We start from the raw sequence: 19,577 nt of genomic DNA on the forward strand, positions 1-19,577 counted from the left end.
GCCTGTGCTCCACGACGGGAGAGGCAACAACAGAGGGAGACCCGCATACCACAAAAAAAAAAAAAAAAAAGAAAGAAATAAATGTTAGAGGCATATAGATTTAGAGATAGATCATTCCTGAGAACAATCTGCAAAGTAATATTTCCCCAAGACTCAGGGAAAGCAGAAAAATACGCATACCATAGAATTTCCCGTTAATAGAACACTTGTTGAAAATCATGATGTTCTGAGTCAGGGTCCCTGTTTTGTCAGAGAACACGTATTTGACCTGGCCGAGCTCCTCATTAAGGGTGGTGGTACAAGCCCGTGCTGGTGTGTTCTTTAGTTCATAAAACATCCTCCGATCCCAGTTGATATAGAAACTGTTGCCCAATCTTATTATCTCAACACTAAGGAGAAAGCAAGAAATAAGGGTCCTGGGTCAAAGCAGGGCAAGCAAATTCATCATCCTGGCTTCCTTCCTACCAGTCCTGTGGTAGAAATGAAAATCAGAATATCTTCATTGGGAAACTACAACCTTGAAGGACCCTTTGTACTGGCCAACCCATTGTAATTCTGACTTTGACCATTATCACTCAAGGCTTTACTTGATTACCAGACATACTGATCAACTTTGCTGAGGCATACTCCCTTTACAGCCTTTCTTCCAAAATTTTTGAAATTCTGCAATAATGCAAGGCCTGCCAGAGTTAAGAGCTAATTTATAAAACGTAGCCTAGGCTTAATCAGAGAGTTATTGCTGCTGTCATGTAAACTCATTGGTGGGGAAGAGAGAGAAACTTCAGACTTGAAATAGCACTTCTTTGTTTCAGAAGGGAAAGATCTGTGAGACTCAGAAACAGCTTACAGAAGATGACCCTCTGATAAATTTCTAGGCCTGTGGGGTAGTTTTCCCTAGAATAGCCTCCTCTTCATTTTATCTGAGTTTTCCCAATTGTGTTTGTCACATTCCACTTCTGTTCCAAATAACATGCATATAGATTCCTTATGGTTAACAAGCATCTTCATTTTAAAACAGTGAAGACTTTTAAGTGGCTTCCTTCCTGTCACCATTCATATTTAGTTTGTGGTAGTTTAGACTGCTTCATTAGTAATCCCTGTCTGAGACAACTGCATTGGGCAACATGGATTTTTTGTTTGAGGTGAGGGAAGAGGTGCTCAGGCCCACATTATTGACTTTATTAGTCCTCATGTGTTGAGTCTTGACCTCTCCCTTCCTTCACCATACCAGTCACCATAGCAATCTCTCTAAACCCAGACATTTAATGATATTATTTCTTTCCTTAGAAAGATCTCTGCTGCTTTTAGGATAAAACCCAAACTCCTTGGCCTGGCATTCAAGGCTCTCCTGAATCTAATCCTAAATTACCATCCAACACCTTAGTTTAGGCTACTCACTGTTCTACGACCAGATCAAGCTTTTAAAAACCTCCAAACCTTTGTACATACTGGTCTTTCTGCTTGTAATATTCTTTTCCTATTTTCTGCTTGGTAAATTCTACTCTTTTCTCAAATATCAGTTTCATTATGACTTTTTTCTGTAAATCCTAAACCTCTATAGGCAGAACCAACCTATTCCTTTTCTAGGCTCCCATAGCATTCACATATACATTTCTATTACATCATTCTTCATATTGTACCTTAATTATTTACTTAAGTATCTGTTTCCATGTCTATGTTGTAAGCTTATCTAGAGGAACGGTTGTCTTATTATTCATGTTTCTTTCTCTGGCACCTAATATAGTGCTTGGCACATAGTAGGTGTTCAATAAATATTTATTAAATTAGTAAGATAATTTAGTTATATTGGGTGCTTTTGGGGTTGGGATGCCACAGTGCAGGGTTTAGGAAACCTGAAAAGAAGGATGCAAAAAATGTGTTTGTGTGTGTGTATGTGAAAGGGAATGTTGAAAATAGAAAAAGGAGATCAGAGTACAGTAAAGACTTATTTTACCTATATTTCAAATTTTTGTCCAGGGTGCTCATGAAAAGGGGAAGGAAACATCCTTCATCTTCTCCAACTTTTAGGAACCAGAACTTAAGTCACAATTATACCTATCTACCATTTGCCACATTGTTTCTGTGGGAAAACGCATTCTGAGTTCTGAATTAACTGATTTACAAATGAATGTTTGGAATCTGTCTCACTGATAAACTAGGGGCTGCCTAGATTGTGCTTTAGCATCACCAAATTTGTGTGCATTTTTTTCTAATTATTTCATGTGTTTATATGTCTTATTTAGTCATGTACATTATAAACTATTTGAGGGTAGGGATAATTTTCTTTTGTATAACCCACATAGTATCTAGGATGGTATTCTGGATATAGAAAGCATTTATGCAGTCTCTAGATATGTCTCAGAGTGTTTTGTGCACCAGGCACTGTGCAAAGTAAAGGGTTAAAGAGCACTGAATCTATGCTTTCTGAAAGTTCACAGTCTAGCTGGGGAATTAAGTAGGAAGTATGAAGTCAGCTTGTCCCCCAGTGGTCAAAGAAGCCTACCTGACGTAGAGGGAAATAGGCACCACGGTGTTGAGAATAATTAAGTAGGACCAGAATATAAGGACGGCAGAGACAGCTGATGAAGAGACATATTCTTTCCATGGCAGAAAATCCTGGAAGTAGTAGCCTTTCTTGTTTTCCCAAATGCAATGACCAACTGCTAGGACAAAACACATGCTGCCTAAAAACAGAAAAATCTAGAAATCAAAAAAAGAATTAAATTAACATTTCATCCAAGACGTGCTGCTTCAGTTCTACCATTTGGAGCCTATCTCTCAACAAAGCCTCTCTCTTTTCTTGGAGGGCAGGGGGGCCCTGACACTCACAGTCTCTAGGCAGTAGTACACAGGACAGAAAAGAAAGCCCAGCAGGAGCCATCCTTGGGATTTTGACAGGAGATAATAGTAACTAAAATATAGTAAATATTAATTAAGTGCCAATAATTGTGCTAAGTACTCTACCTGTATTATTTAACTTAATATTTATAATATCCTTCTTTTAATAACACACAAGAAACTTGATATTAAGAATGGAAAAGTATTTTGCCTAAAGTCATTTGGCTACTAACTAGGATAGACAGGTCTTGAACTAGTTCTAGAACCCAATCTCTTAATTACTCCATTACTGAAGTGAGGTTCTGCTTTAAAAAAAAGTCTAAAATGTGTGGCATTGGCTTAGCAGCTGGGGGTGGGTGGGTGATAAGGAAATGGATATAAAAGGCTGACAATATGGCAATCATGTTTACAGTAAAGAATATGGTAAAACTGGAAGACAGACCATGTGCCTACTGAGCCTACAGCTCTAAGGGAAATGGTTAGAATTAGAATATTAGTGTGTGTTGGCTGACTTTAACAAAAGAAAGACTTGAAATAAGGGAATAACTGGCCAATTTTAAGCAGAAATGAAAAGGAATAGCGTGAAATCTGGATCATCAAAGGAATGGAAAAGCCTATTACTTTTAGACACCAAAGAGGAAAAAAGAGACAAGATTGAGATCTTAAGCAAACAAGTCCCAATAATTCTTTTCAGCTGAATAAAATGAATCAGCCTGGAGGCAATGTTCAGATTAAAGATGGCACCTTTTTACTGAACCAAGATTATTGTTCTAGATAACCTCAACTTTCTTGCCATTAGGTTGAGAGAAAAGGGCATGGAGGGGAAAGGATGCAAAGAAAGAAGACAGATTTGAGAACTATGTTTAGAAAAGAAGTTTGGGGAAGAGGGGATAATAATCCTGAACTCATTTTACAAAGCCAGCATTACTCTGGTACCAAAGCCAGAGAAGGACACTATAAGAAAAGAAAACTACAGGCCAATACCCCTGATGAATGCAAAATTTCTCAATAGCAAACCAAATTCAACAGCATATTAAAAGGATCATACACCATAATAAAGTGGGATTTAGACATTAATGAAAGAAACTGAAGAAGACAAGTAAATGGAAAGATATCTTATGTTCATGGATTGGAAGAGTTAAGCATTGTTAAAACGTCTATACTACCCGTGCTATCTATAGAGTCAATGCAATCCCTATCAAGATTTCAATGGCATTTTTTATAGAAATAGAAAAAAATCCTAAAACTTGTATGGAACCATGAAAGACCTCAAACAGCCAAAGCAGTCTTGAGAAAGAAGCAAGGTGGGTGCATTTCATTTCCTGATTTCAAACTATATTACAAAGCTATAGTAATCAAAACAGTATGGTACTGGTATAAAAACAGACATACAGACCAATGCAACAGAAGTGTGAGCCCAGAAATAAACCCATGCATATATGGTCAACTAATATTTGACAAAGGAGGCAAATGGTGTTGGGAAAACTTGATATTCACATGCAAAAGAATGAAACTGGACCGCTATCTTATACCACTCACAAAAATTAACTTGATATGAATTAAAGACTTAAGTGTAAAACCTGAAATCATAAAACTCCTAGAAGAAGACATAGAAACATAGAGAAAAAGTTCCTTGACAGCAGTCTTGGCAATGACTTTATAGATATGACACCCAAAGCACAAGCAACAAAAGCACAAATAAACAAGTGGGATTACATCAAACTAAAAAGCTTTTGTACAGCAGAAGAAACAATCAACGAGATAAAAAGGCAATCAGTGGAATGGGAGAAGATATTTGCAAACCACACATCTGATAAGGAGTTAATATCTAAAATATATAAGGAAATAACTCAATAGCAAAAAAAAAAAATTCAATTAAAAAATGGGAAAAGGTCTTGAACAGACATTTTTCCAAGGAAGATATTCAAATGGCTGATAAGTACATGAAAAGATACTCAACATCACTAATCATCATGTGATACTCTTGGTGGGAATGTAAATTGGTACAGCTACTTTGGAAAACAACATGGAGGTTCCTCAGAAAATTAAAAATAGAACTACTATATAATCCACTTCTGGGTATATGTCCAAAGGAAATTAAATGACTCTCTTAAAGAGATATCTCCACCGCCATGTTCACTGCAGCATTATTTACAATAGCCAAGACAGGGAAATAACCTAAGTGTCTATCAACAGATGAATGGATAAAGAAAATGTCACACACACACACACACACACACACACACACACACACACACACTACAATGGAACATTATTCAGCCATGAAAAGAAGGAAATCCTGTCATTTGAGACAAATGCCCAGCTCTCCAAAAAACTGCCAAATGCTTTCCAAAGTGGCTGTACAATTTTACATTCCACCAGCATCATATGCCCACATACCTGTAGAGAAGACATGTATGATGTTATTGTGAACCACTTTTAAGTCTACTCAGGGGTCTTCTGCTAGTTTAGCTGCTCTGGGCATTTACACTGCTTCTCTGCTGCAGCCATCTTGTGTGAACTTGAGCAGAGGACTGCATGCTCTTTGGAGATGCCCATTGCAGATCCCTCTATACCTCTGCTTTAATCTGCTCTGGTGTTCTCTAGGCTTGCTATTCAGCCACCATCCTAGGACTTCCTTTCACTGTTCTCATGTTTCCTGGCTTCCATATCTTTCTTGGTTTATTCTCTTGTTTTGCTTGAGTATATACTAGAAGCTTCCTAAGAGAGGATACATGATAAGTAAATTTTTTTGAGTCTTTGCACATATGGATATTTCTTTATACTTGCATTTTATTGATAGTTTCAATGGATTTAGAATTATAGGATGCAAATAATTTTCTGGCAGATGTTTGAAGCGTTGATGTTTACCTTCTGCTCTTGCTGTTGAAAAGGCCAATACTATTTTGATTCTTGATTCTTGTATATGACATTTTATTTCTCTCTGGAAGCTCTTAGGATCTTTTAAAAAAATTTATAATTTCTTCACATGTGGTCAATCTGCCATGTTAAACAGATTTGTCATGTGTTTCAATTTTGTCTCCCCAGGGAAATAGCAAGTATAGCAGAAAGAGCATTAACTCTGAAAAGTTACGCCTAGATGGATAGATGTGATTATTAATAAAATTATGTATGTAAAGCATCTGGCACATATTGATGCCCCATCTCCCAAAAGTGAACATATATACCTGAGAGCTGGACCCAGGACTTATAAATCCTTATGATCCTCACAACACCTGGCACATACTAGGCACATACTAGATTCTCAATAAATATGACTTGATCTCACCATACACAAAAATAAGCTCAAAATGGCTTAAAGACTTAAGTATAAGACATGACATCATAAAACTCCTAGAAGAGAACATAGGCAAAACATTCTCTGACATAAATCATACCAATGTTTTCTTAGGTCAGTCTCCCAAGGCAGTAGAAATAAAAACAAAAATAAACAAATGGGACCTAATCAAACTTACAAGCTTTTGTACAGCAAAGGAAACCATAAACAAAATGAAAAGACAACCTACTGAATGGGAGAAAATATTTGCAAATGATGTGACTGACAAGGGCTTAATCTCCAAAATACACAAACAGCTCATACAACCCAACAACAAAAAAACAAACCCTATCTAAAAATGGGCAGAAGACCTAAATAGACATTTCTCCAAAGAAGACATACAGATGGCCAAGAGGCACATGAAAAGATGCTCAACATTGCTAATTACTAAAGAAATGCAAATCAAAACTACAATAAGGTACCACCTCGCACTGGTCAGAATGGCCATTATCAAAAAGTCTACAGGGCTTCCCTGGTGGTGCAGTGGTTGAGAATCTGCCTGCTAATGCAGGGGACACGGGTTCGAGCCCTGGTCTGGGAGGATCCCACATGCCGCGGAGCAACTAGGCCCGTGAGCCACAACTACTGAGCCTGTGCGTCTGGAGCCCGTGCTCTGCAATGGGAGAGGCTGCGAGAGTGAGAGGCCTGTGCACCGCGATGAAGAGTGGCCCCCGCTTGCCACAACTGGAGAAAGCCCTCACAAGAAACGAAGACCCAACACAGCAAAAATAGAGAGGCCCGCGCACCGCGATGAAGAGTGGCCCCCGCTTGCCACAACTAGAGAAAGCCCTCGCACAGAAATGAAGACCCAACACAGCAAAAATAATTAAATTAATTAATAAACTCCTACCCCCAACATCTTCTTTAAAAAAAAAAAAAGTCTACAAATAACAAATGCTGGAAAGGGTGTGGAGAAAAGGGAACCCTCCTGCACTGTTGGTGGGAATGTAAATTGGTGCAGCCACTGTGGAAAACAATATGGAGGTTCCTCAGAAAACTAAAAATAGAATTACCATATGATCCAACAATCCCACTCCTAGGCATATAGCCAGACAAAAATGTAATTCAAAAAGATACATGCCTATGTTCATAGCAGCACTATTCACAATAGCCAAGACATGGAAACAACTTAAATGTCCATCGACAGATGAATGGATAAAGAAGATGTGGTACATATATACAATGGAATACTACTCAGCCATAAAAAGAACGAAATTGGGTCATTTGTAGAGATGGGGGATATACAATGGAATACTACTCAGCCATAAAAAGAACGAAATAATGCCATTTGCAGCAACATGGATGCAACTAGAGATTATCATACTAAGTGAAGTAAGTCAAAGAGAAAGATGAATATCATAAGATATCAATAATATGTGGAATCTAAAATATGGCACAAATGTACCTATCTATGAAACAGAAACAGAATCACAGACATAGAGAACAGACTGGTGGTTGCCAAGGGGGAGGGATGGAGTGGGAGGTTGGGGTTAGCAGATGTAAGCTTTTCTATATAGAATGGATGCACAACAAGGTCCTACTGCATAGCACAGGGAACTATATTCAATATCCTGTGATAAACCATAATGGAAAAGAATACCAAAAAAGAATGTATATATATGCATAACTGAATCACTTTGCTGTACAGCAGTAATTAACACATCATTGTAAAGCAACTATACTTCAATAAAAAATATGATTCGATGAAGATGAGTCTTTGCCATTATTTTTCTGTGGGACTTTATTTATGATATTTATCTTTACTGTGTCTCAATTTGCATATTTGTTAGTGGGGAAAATACTTCCTGACTTGCTTATTGTTCATGTGTTGTGAAGCTTCAGTTAGTGAATGTGAAAATATTCAAAAAAGTTAAAATCCCTCTACAGATGTCAAGTACAGTTTCTGGTTTCAAAGCTGAATGAATCTCTCTCACTTTGTCCCAGCTTACCCTTCCCCCTCCCCATATCCTCAAGTCCATTCTCTAGTAGGTCTGCTGCATCTTTATTCTCGTCTTGCCTCTAGGTTCTTCTGACCATTTTCTTTTTCTTTTTTTTTTAGATTCCATATATATGTGTTAGCATACGGTATTTGTTTTTCTCTTTCTGACTTACTTCACTCTGTATGACAGTCTCTAGGTCCATCCACCTCATTACAAATAACTCAGTTTTGTTCCTTTTTATGGCTGAGTAATATTCCATTGTGTATATGTGCCACATCTTCTTTATCCATTCATCTGTTGATGGACACTTAGGTTGCTTCCATGTCCTGGCTATTGTTGAATGAATCTTCCTAATTTTCTAAAATCCCATTTATTAAATCCAAAGGATATAGGAAAAGAACTGTAACATTTATCATAATAAATAACAGAGAACACACAATTTGTAATTCAGATATTAATGAGAAATGTACAGAAAAAGGGCACTTTTATTTTCTAAGCAATAGAGTAAAAATAAAATATAAAAAGTAATGGAATCAAGTATAGGCAGCATTGGAACCACTCAGTCATGCAGAGAAGTTGTATAAGTGAAGAAATTAATCTGTTTATATCTAACAAGAATAAAGGCAACCCGTATATAATAGCATGGAAATAAATTAATTAGTCTTCAATTTAAACTTCTATTCTCAAAGCTGATTATTATCTATTGAGTGCTTATAAAAATTTTTTATTGGAATATAGTTGATTTACAATGCTGTGTTAGTTTCAGGATACAGCAAAGTGAATCAGTTATACATATACATATATCCACTCTTCTTTAGATTCTTTTCCCATATAGGCCATTACAGAGTATTGAGTAGAGTTCCCTGTGCTATATAGTAGGTCCTTATTAGTTATCTGTTTTATATATAGGAGAGTGTGTATGTCAATCCCAATCTCCCAATTTATCCCTCCTCCCCTTACCCCCGGTAACCCTAAGTTTGTTTTCTATATCTGTGACTCTGTTTTGTAAATAAGTTCATTTGTACTCTTTTTTTAAGACTCCACATATAAGCTATATCATATATATTGAGTGCTTTTCAAATTTCATTTCTTAGCAGCAGAATCCTTCATTTTCCAACTGAGATCTTACAGAACAGATAAATGTGAAGCTGCTCTTTTTCAAGCAGGAACTTCAGAATGAAGAGGCCGAACAAAACTCTTGATCTTCTCTATTCCCCCTGCAGCAGACCTTAGACTCCTCTAAGGAAATAGAGTTTGAAAACCATCAGTTTAAGTAAGGTGATCTATTAGTCCAAGTAAGGTTTTATTAAAGTGGTCATGAGTAAAACTGGCTATGAAAAAAAAGTGTCTTAATTTCTAAAGCAGGGTCCATAATCTATTCTGGTACCACTAATCAAAGTATCAAAGCTTCAACAAGTTATGACTGTCCTCCACAACAGAGGTATAAACTTGAGACTCCCTTGTCAATGAGTTCTGTTCTTTTCTGCTTCAGACATTAGTATGTGGGGTCCTAAAACTGCTTGAGGTTTTCAAACAATGAAATTCTGACTTGAAAATACCAGCTACTGCTGTGGAAGGAAGGGAAGTATGCCTATTTGTAAAGAAACAGAAAAAAGTCTTTAACTTACCCAGAGCACAAGGACGTTCATGAGATGGTCTATGTGTGTCCGTTTAAAAGTGGACTTTCCACTGTTCTGCATTAATTTGGTGTCTGGTCCTAAGTGAAACAGGGAGACATCATCTCTTAGAATCACTGAATATTCTCAAGAGGATTGAAATTGGGTTAAAATGTACCTTTATGTCATTTTATCAAACCTCTTTCCAATGCTAGGGGATAAAGTCCTGGAGAAAGGCTCATGCTTGGTGCCAATAACTCAAAGAATGGAAAATTTGTTTCTAAGGATAATCCCAACTACTTCTGCAAAGTGCATCAATGCTTGACACCTCCCTCTCTTTGCTGCACCTTAGTCTAGTTTTTCATTGATAAGTCAGAATAGGAGCCACAAGCTTCTCTCTCATCACCATCTGGTTTATTTAGCTTAGAAAAGGGATTTTCTGATAAGGAGAACTTCACCTTCTTTTGAGGAAACCCATTGCTGGACCAGGCTCTATTTAAAGTTTCTAATTAAGAAATGGAGAAAGGAAAAGGCAATGGCAGTGATTTCTCTTGAGGTGGAAGCTTGGGAGCTAAGATTTCTCTGGAGCTGAGAGACAGAGACTCTGCATTTCTTCATGACAAGGCAGATCGTAAGTAGAAATAAAGAGCTTTTTTTTTTTAATAAGAGCTCCTATAGGAACCAACATTTTAAAAAATTTATTTATTTATTTATTTATTTTTGGCTACATTGGGTCTCCGTTGCTGCGCACGGGCTTTCTCTAGTTGCGGTGAGCAGGGGCTTCTCTCGTTGAGGATCACGGGCTCTAGGCACGCGGGCTCAGTAGTTGTGCCTCGTGGGCTCTAGAGTGCAGGCTCAGTAGTTGTGGCGCACGGGCCCAGTTGCTCTGCGGCATGTGGGATCTTCCTGGACCAGGGCTCAAACCCATGTCCCCTGCACTGGCAGATGGATCCTCAACCACTGCACCACCAGGGAAGCCCTAAAGAGCTTTTAATGGCCACTGGGACTAGAGTTGGAAATTATTATCTTACTGTGGCTGTTGTCATCAATGCCCACTGTCACCGAGGGCACAGGGTGGCACACAATCTTCCTCCATTTTCCAGCACTACCTTATAACTCAAGAAAATCCCTCAATAAGTATAAGGGATTATGGTTCTAAATGCCATTTCAAGATGGGCCACTGCTAAGGAGCCACATGTGCCTTTTCTCTGGCATGAACACTTCATATTGTATTTTATATTCTACATAATGACCGCTGTGTTTATTTTTTCCTCATGGGAGCAATCCACATGTACACTCTCCCCTTTCACATGTTCCCCTTTCATATGCTAATACTATGTGTACTTCTATGTGTATACCTTCTCTTGTGTCCAGATATGTTTAGAAAGACTTATGAATGCTCTGTGGTCTTGGGACACAAAGCCTTCCTCTAACAAAGGCAGGGCTGATATGCTGGCAGCTCATTGCTTGGAAAAAAAGTCATTTTTTTCTTAAATTATCCATCCATCTATCCATCTACCTGCCTCCCTTTCTATCTGTCTCAAAGCCATAGTGTTCTGGTACATATCTGAGCACCATATCTGCATCCTGAAAACTAAGTACCCACTACGTGGCTACTAATGGAATCCAGCAGGCTGGGGGTCTGTGGCCCCCACGAAGACGTACCAGTAAAAATTACCAAGCCATAGCACCAATCTGTATTCCTGATGATGCAGCCTCGGAGAATCAGCCTGTCATGATCCAGGATGTAATTTTGTCCTTTATAAATCAGTATTCCTGTGAACCTGTCCAACCTGTTATTGGGAGACTCACACCTCACTTCCCCTGAAAAAAAAAAAAAGAAGGAATAAGAGTCCGACTCTGTAATCTTAATTCTTTCCTAACAAGACAGAGGAGGCTTAACAGAAAAGAGGAAAGAACATCCCCTTTTCAAAATATACACACATCTTTTGCCTATCCTTTCTCAGCCACTGCCCATTTATCACCAGGCAGACAAAGCGTTCTGGGCATCAAAGAGTAATTCTGTGACATGGGTCATCCAGAGAGAGAACAACCCACATGATAACCTATCACCATCAGTACTTCTAGATCAAATGAGCTGAATCTGAAGAAATTTTAAAACTACTTAACGCAAACCTAGTATTTTTTTCAAAATGGAAATAATTTGACTTTTTCATGGTTAGTAAAGTACAATATGCCCATTGTAAATACATATACAACATTAAAAGGAGAAAGGAGAAAGTAAAATTCACCCACTGCCTCGAAATTAGCACTATTAAACTTCTGTAGCACATCCTTCCAAGTTTTTTTCTATACATGTACTCATAAATATACATATGTTTCCAAAAACAGGTTTATGTTACACATACTATGCATAGTGTATTGCAATCTTTTTTCACTTATTAATATGTTGTGAATATTTTTCCATGTGAATAAATATCAACTTGCACATCGTTTTTAATAAGTTATATAGAATTCACGGTATGGATGTACCACACTTTAACCAGACATCTACTAATAAAAATTTGGGTTGGCAAACCTATTTCCTAACTCACCATCAAAGGCAGACAGCAGCTTCAGGTTATCTTCCATCTCACTGGTAACTGAGATGGCTTGTTTCACTTTCAAGTTGGTTTCACTAGAGTAAAGAATGCACATACATAACAGCAGCACAGGCCCAATTTCTCCTACTTTAGAAAACAGTTGTTGCCAATAGAGCTTGGGCTATAGGCTTGAGCCGTGTGAGTCACTCCCACTGTTGTCCTCTCTCAAGAAAAGTATTGAGGTGGGATGGCTCTACAGGGAAGCTGAGTATTAGCCCACTTGCTCCCCTCTCTCCCTGAAACACATATCAACTACTTTAACCAACCTATGAGATCTTGCTGGTCAGATGCTCTAGAAAAGCTGAAGAAACATCACAAGACAACTCAGAGGGGGTACCTGTTCCCTTCAAGAATAAGGAGCAGGTCCTGGTAAAAATGTGCATATACCTCCAAGTAAACATACTCCTCATCTCATAAATATTTACAGGAACCATGAAGGGATCCCACTTAACCATTTGCTGATACAAGAATGCGCAGAGACAGAAGTTAAAAAAAAGCCACATTTCAAAAAGTTTGTGGGCACCAAGAGGAATAGTTGTAAGGATGCAGATCGATACAAAATTCCACAGGACAAGCTCTCTGAAGATGGCCTCTATACTCCGAAGATCTTAGCTTTTGCACGTTAATGAGTTTCTACCTTAAATCCTTTCTAGAACATGGTTTATCAGTACATAATTACCTCCATATTCATTTTCCCCCCTGGAAACTTTGGAACTATATTCTGAAATTTTACAGTTCTTTCTGTTAACATCTTTCCTACCACTCAGCATTACTGAATATAGTCAGACAGAATGTCTCCAGTTTAGAGATGGAGAATACGGAGTTTATTTGCCCAGATTCTGTACCAGTGGATGCTAAATTATTGCTGTCAAGAGCGCAGCCTTAGACTTGAGGTCCCAAGAGTCTGGCCTCTTATCTTATCTAGATATTTGTAGCCTCTTTTAGCACTTCATTCTGTGCATCATGTTCTCCCTCAGTGAGAAATCACTCTAAGCTGGCTCAACCGTCTTAATGGACTATCAGGGGGGAACACTCACCCGTCCAGTTCTGCTGTTTCTATATATGTCAGACTGTAAGGCTCACTGCTAGAGAGTAATAGTACATCAGCCTGTGGTCAGAAAAGCCAGAGAAGATAAGGAAAGCAGGAAGGCAGACTTTTAACATTACAGTGTGACAAAAGCAATTACCTCAGGAACAGATGTTCATCTTAAGACTATTATAGACATTTGGTTTACTTTCTTTGTCTAGGACCCATCACTGCTACCACACACCCCCTCTCCAAAAACTAGTCATATTTTACCTGTAGCTATGGTGAGAAATGGACAAGAACAAATTCTTACCACAGGAGATGTTGATCTCTGGAAGCAAAGTGAGGAAGGTGAAGGTCACCAAAAGAAGTGGTCACAGAAGTTGCTAAAAGGGTTCCTATTCAAGCCAAAAGAGAAAAAGCCCCGGCCCAAAGAGGTACTCACCGTGACAACCTGATTATTTTCTAGTTTTATTATATCTCCCACTTGGACATTCATCCATTTGTCTGTCACTATCCTGCAAGAAAGTGAGCCTTGAATGCCTGCATGCCTGCTCTGAGAATTTCCCCATAGCCCTGTTTTGACAATCAAGAAGAAAAAAAAAAAGCTGAGATGAACTCAAGGCTCAAAGGAGGACCAAACTGGGTTTGTGATACTCCTTGCTACAATCAAGAATGGGGCCCATTTCTCTTGACTTAAGGATATAAGAGTTTTCTAAAACTCTATAAAGGTATATGTAGACATGCATGCACATAATTTTTAAGTAAAAGCAATATATGCATATGGTAAAAAAAATTTCAAATAATTAAGAAGTATGTAAGGACTTCCCTGGTGGCGCAGTGGTTAAGAATCCACCTGCCAATGCAGGGGACACAGGTTTGAGCCCTGGTCCGGGAAGATCCCACATGCTGCGGAGCAACTAAGCCCGTGAGCCACAACTACTGAGCCTGCGCTCTAGAGCCCGCCCGCGAGCCACAACTGCTGAGCCCGCATGCCACAACTACTGAAGCCTACGTGCCTAGAGCTCGTGCTCCACAACAAGAGAAGCCACTGCAACTAGAAGCCCACGCACCACAACAAAGAGTAGCCCCCGCTTGCCACAACTAGAGAAAGCCCATGCACAGCAACGAAGACCCAATGCAGCCAAGAGTAAATTAAAAAAAAAAAAAAGAAGTATGTAAAAGGAAAAAGTAAAGTCTTCTCTCTCCTCAGATTTTAGTTTTGCTTCCCCCAAGGTAGCCACTGTGAGTAATTTTGCATTTCTTTAGAGAAAATATCAATCCATATAATCACATACAAGATAAACATTTAAAAATTACATAATAGATACATAATTTTCTGCACTTTGCATTTTTCATTTAATAATATATCTGGGAGAACACTTATAGAAGATGTGGCTCATTCCTCTTGATAGCTAAAAAATGTGGCTTTTAACTAAAGATGTGCTTGTAGCCAGAATTACTGAGACATTAAAGTGACAGAAATCACAACTTGAAAAACAAATGTTTTTCAATAGTAGCTCTGCTCAGTCATGTGCTCTAGAAAAAGAAAGCCACTTTTTGGAACATAGACAGCTCACCTCAAGTGTTAAATTAGTCAGACATTCACTGGCTTACAAAGTTTAACCACTAGGGCCCTGCTTGTGAACTCCTACTCTAAAACCACTCTATGACAAATTCTTCTCTAATAATCTTATAAAATCTAAGTGCTCAAGCTCCTTGGGAAGTTCATTTGACTAAATTCATTTGGTAACTCCCTAGCCTTGCAAATTTCTTATACACTCAGCTTTATCTTTTCTTTCTATATCTATTACCTTCCTTCCTTTCTTTTTTAATTTTCTTTTTAATCACAACTGACTTTTTTGGTGGTATCTTATGAGAGGCTTCAACAGACCAAAACACTTAGGTAAATAATACACCATGAGTAAGAATCAGCAGACACAATAAATAACAGAATTAGATGCCCAAGCATGTCACATAATAGAATCATATGATTAAAACTATAGCTGCTGGTGTATATACAATGAAATACTATTCAGCCATAAAAAAGAATGAAAATTTTGTCATTTGCAACAAGGATGGACTTGGAGGGTATTATGCTAAGTGAAATAAAACAGACAGAGAAAGACAAATACTGTATGATATCACTTATATATGGAATCTAAAAAATACAACAAACTAGTGAATATAAAAAAAAAGAAACAGACACACATATAAAGAACAAACTAGTGGTTACCACTGGGGAGAGGCAATATAGGGGTAGGGGATTAAGAGGTACAAACTATTACGTATAAAATAAGCTACAAGGATATATTGTACAACATGGGGAATATAGACAATATTTTATAATAACTATAAATGGAGTATAACCTTTAAAAATTGTGAATCACTGTATTGTACACCTGTAACTTGTATAATGTTGAACATCAACTATACTTCAATTTTAAAAATATGTTTTTAAAATATAGCTCCTGGGTATTCTGTAAGGCCACCATGAAAAAAAACTGGACCTCAATCTTGAATTCCTTCAGATTTGTGCTTCTTTGCAATCATGATTCTGCAAACCCTGGTCACTTTTCCTTTCATACAATCTCTATTTGTTGAATTCTTTCCCATCCCTTAAGGTCCAGCACAAATATCACCTCTTCCAGAAAGTCCTCCTTGATTCCTTTAGCCAGCTATGATTGCTCATTTTTATTAATTCCTATGATAATCTTCACATTTTGCCTTATATAGAAATCAGGCCTGTCTCCCTCTATTCCTGCCAAAGGTAAATTGCTCAAATTTTGCAGGACCCCACAAAAAATACAAACATTGACCCAATACTTTAGATAGATATGATCAAACACTACAGCAATGGAGTCAACACCAATATTTTCTTTAGATTGTTAACAAAAAGATGTCCTAACCAAAGGCTACAGTAGAATGGTCAATAAGCCATGTAGAGTCGATTGATGTTCTAAAGACAGGTGCCTCCATGTTGACCACTGTACTAGTAATAACCACTTGTATATTAATACCATGTCATAATTTATTAATTGCTTTAATATATATTATTTTGTTTTCATTTTTATAAGCATCCTCTAAGGTAGAGAATATTATCTTCACTTTATAGATAAGAAATATGAGGCCCAGAGAGGTCTGAGGTCACATAGGAAGTTCAGGGCATACTAGATCTAGAAACAAATTCTTCTTATGTCCAACCTGAGGCTCTTTTCACTATCCTGAATCACTTTTACAAAGCACCTAGCACATCAAGTTTTAGCAAAGCCATTCCTCTCCCAGAGTTGGTCCAACCTAAACTGGCTTCCCTAGGACTTACCTGCCATCCATCAGCACCAGAACAGAACGACTGTTGACTTGATTGTCGTTTTGGTGCCTTTTCTAAAATTACACAAGAAAAAGTTCAGGAAATAGACATAAAGCAAACTGCATGCAGAAGGTTAATATTTTGAAGTATTATTCAATGTAGTTCCCCTTCTTTGTAATTCTCCCTCACCCCCCTCCTTCACCCTCCCAACCCCAAGTCCTTCTATGATAAAAACCAGGCCAAGAAGCTGATTGTCTCTGAGAAGCTGGGGATGGAGGTCAGAAAAAGAACCAAGAGAGAAGAAAGAGACAAAATCTTGGCTTTAATAGCAAGAGCCAAAGCCTGGGGTAATAAGAACAAACAACTTATGTCAAAAGCCACAGAGGAGAGAATGCAAAATGAGGGGTAGGACTAGAACCTCATACACCTTGGTAGGTGCAGGGAAGTTAAGTATTCACAAGCATACAGCTACCCTCACCCCCAACCATAGTCAGCATAAGAAGCTTCTACCATGGACACAGTGAGGAAAGAGGAATAGAGGTCCATTCAAAGACCAAATAAGAAGGTGACAAATAAGGGTATGTCCTGATGCTACGACTCACACAAATCCCCTCCTTCCAGTTGAGATTACTCCCTGCGAAAAGGGTAGGACTGGGAAGAGGGCAGAGGAATCCTGAATTTGTCAGAATATTTATCCTAAAGAGACTGAGTTCTAAACCAGAAGTAACTAGGTGGGTTATCCTGAATTGGCAAGTTTACTTTTCAGCTTTCATTAAAAAGGGTTGAGATGGTGAGGTGCTGGTTATGAGCTACATTGAGTTTAGTTATAGAAAATTAAGTTATATTTTTGCACACCTGAGTTGTGACTGAAATTTCAACCACTATATGTGCTAATTCTGGGTTTAAAGAGTTACAGAGTTAAAGAGCTAGAGAATCACCCTGCTCTCAAACTTTGGTATAAAAATCTATCCTGTCAAAATCAGAAGGACTCTCTTGGGAAGCTTCAAGCAGGTCAACAGGATGGACTTCCCAAATCCCACTAGTAGGCATAGTGCTGGTTCCTTACCCTCACCCTTCCTTGCTGGGCCTGCTGTAAAGAAGCAAAGAGGAAGCCATGCAGCACTCACTGAGAGCCAGTTTCTCCCTCCAAGGCCAGGAAAGGAGTCAGCCTCTGTTATGTCATGATCTTTCTAAAACTAGAGGGTTGCTAGCTATGTGTACCTGATAGAACTGAAAGTTGGAAAGGGAAATAGGGAGAGTTGGAGAGGAGAAGAGGAATGTGGAAAGAGGAGATAAGAGCAGGAGAAAGCAGGGGGGACAGAGGGAGGAGGGAAGAGGAATACAAAAATGGGAGAAGGGTGAATGGAGAAAGAAGGATGAGAGCAAACCCAGAGAGAGCTAACTGAAGGAAGAGGTGGGTTATTAAAAACGAGATGGAAGGAAACCTGGAAAAAGGTGGCAGTAGGAAGAAAGAGAAAGGCCTTGCATTACCCCTTTCTGGCCATGTATGGCTCACCAATCTTGGGCTTAAGGGAATTTCATATTCCTCTGGGATGGATAAGGACATAGGGAAAGGAAACACCTCTTTCCTTTCAGTGCTTCTTCCTAGCAAAAGGTAGTCCTGGGGAGTCCTCCTTGCCCCCCACAGCCTGACTAGGTACAGTGAGAGACTAGAGGCCCGGGAAGCCACTTCACCACATCGTCGATGGCATCTTTCACTGCTGTTATGGACAGCACCACCATCAGGGGTACCACAGTCGTGTACCATGCCAAGGAGGAGATCTGGGGAATCAACTGAAAGAGGGACGGGGAGAGAAACTTGGGTCAAAAAACTTAAAGGACAGTGTACTCCCTCCCAATCCCCACCCTACCACCATTTCCCCCTCCCCAGATTTATAAAAAATTCAACTATCCTAGTTGCTTTCCATTGTTGTAGCCTCCAGACAACCACCCAAATATCAGTAAACACCTCCTAAGAAAGGATTAAAGAAGAGGAGATGGTAAATTGCCACGTATCTGTCCTGAACTCTAATACCTTTGTCTTGATGGCAAAGAGCCATTTCTCCTCTGATAATGAAGGTGCTGGGGGTAGGGCTGTAAGAGTGGACACGGGAAAACCACATAACCTCCCACACCCCTCCAGCACAAGGGGAAATGAGATGATCCGTCTCTCTCTCCCAACTTGTGCCTACCCTGCTCGGCTTCCTTGCCCTGTGCTTGTGTTCTAAACCATTCTCCTCCCTCAGCACTCCCGTGTGTTAACTTTCTGTCAGGGAGGCTGGGACAAGAAGGAGAAATGGGATGGCAGCTGAGGTTGGGGCGAAGAGTCAAGTCTGTGGCCTTTTATGGTTAAGCTGAACTGTGGCCGTGCAGCCATGATGAGGGAGCACCCCTTACTCGGGACTTGGCGACCTTGTCCCCTTCCTCTTGTAGAGGCTTGTTTCATCCTGGCTAATCCTGACCACAGCTACTCTAGGAGACTGGCCTGAGACTCCAGCCATCCATTTGCCTGTTATCTAAAGAGAGAAGACATCTCTCAGTTTAAGGAGGAGAAGGACTGATTACATAACCTGACCCCAGAGAGGCTGATAAAATACTTTGTGGAAAAGGCCCTAAAAGGCAATACCTGTAGGAAAAGCAAAAAGAGGAAATATGCATTTGCAAGTCTCTGGAACTGTTCAAACAGGTTCATAGGCAAGAAGTTAAAGGCATTATATTTTGAGGTCTTGATGCTATTGTTCTGTGAGTAAAAGAACACAAGCACAATTAGACGAATGAAAGACCCCACCTCCCAGTCTTAACAAAAAGGACCAAGACCACTTCATAAAACAGGAAAAAGCCACAGCTCAGCAACATAGTGGGGGAAGGAGAGAAGAAGTGTTTTTCTCCCAACCCCCTTTTCTTTG

At 39.1% G+C, this 19,577-nt stretch overlaps 1 protein-coding gene and 1 long non-coding RNA gene across 7 annotated transcripts in view; one reads left to right on the plus strand and one right to left on the minus strand.

Moving 5' to 3' along the window:
- LOC114486868 (uncharacterized) overlaps positions 1–19,577 on the plus strand; it is a 108,669-nt gene that overhangs the window by 36,956 nt on the left and 52,136 nt on the right. The window lies entirely within an intron of this gene.
- Positions 1–19,577, minus strand: part of LOC102993308 (phospholipid-transporting ATPase FetA-like) — a 99,144-nt gene that overhangs the window by 31,121 nt on the left and 48,446 nt on the right. For 3 of the 4 annotated variants that reach the window (XM_055087101.1, XM_055087102.1, XM_028493835.1), the window contains exons 4-13: positions 19,298–19,411; positions 18,367–18,465; positions 16,684–16,745; positions 13,807–13,879; positions 13,372–13,442; positions 12,287–12,369; positions 11,397–11,555; positions 9,744–9,832; positions 2,504–2,700; positions 181–389 (exon numbers count right to left, since the gene is read on the minus strand). In XM_055087101.1, coding sequence (XP_054943076.1) covers positions 181–389; positions 2,504–2,700; positions 9,744–9,832; positions 11,397–11,555; positions 12,287–12,369; positions 13,372–13,442; positions 13,807–13,879; positions 16,684–16,745; positions 18,367–18,465; positions 19,298–19,411 — 1,156 coding nt within the window. Of the gene's footprint in view, positions 1–180; positions 390–2,503; positions 2,701–9,743; positions 9,833–11,396; positions 11,556–12,286; positions 12,370–13,371; positions 13,443–13,806; positions 13,938–16,683; positions 16,747–18,366; positions 18,466–19,297; positions 19,412–19,577 lie in introns of those variants that run through there. The other variant, XM_055087103.1, reaches the window with a different exon arrangement.

The sequence above is a fragment of the Physeter macrocephalus genome, chromosome 9 (genome assembly GCF_002837175.3).
Source record: "Physeter macrocephalus isolate SW-GA chromosome 9, ASM283717v5, whole genome shotgun sequence".
NCBI lineage: Eukaryota > Metazoa > Chordata > Mammalia > Artiodactyla > Physeteridae > Physeter > Physeter macrocephalus.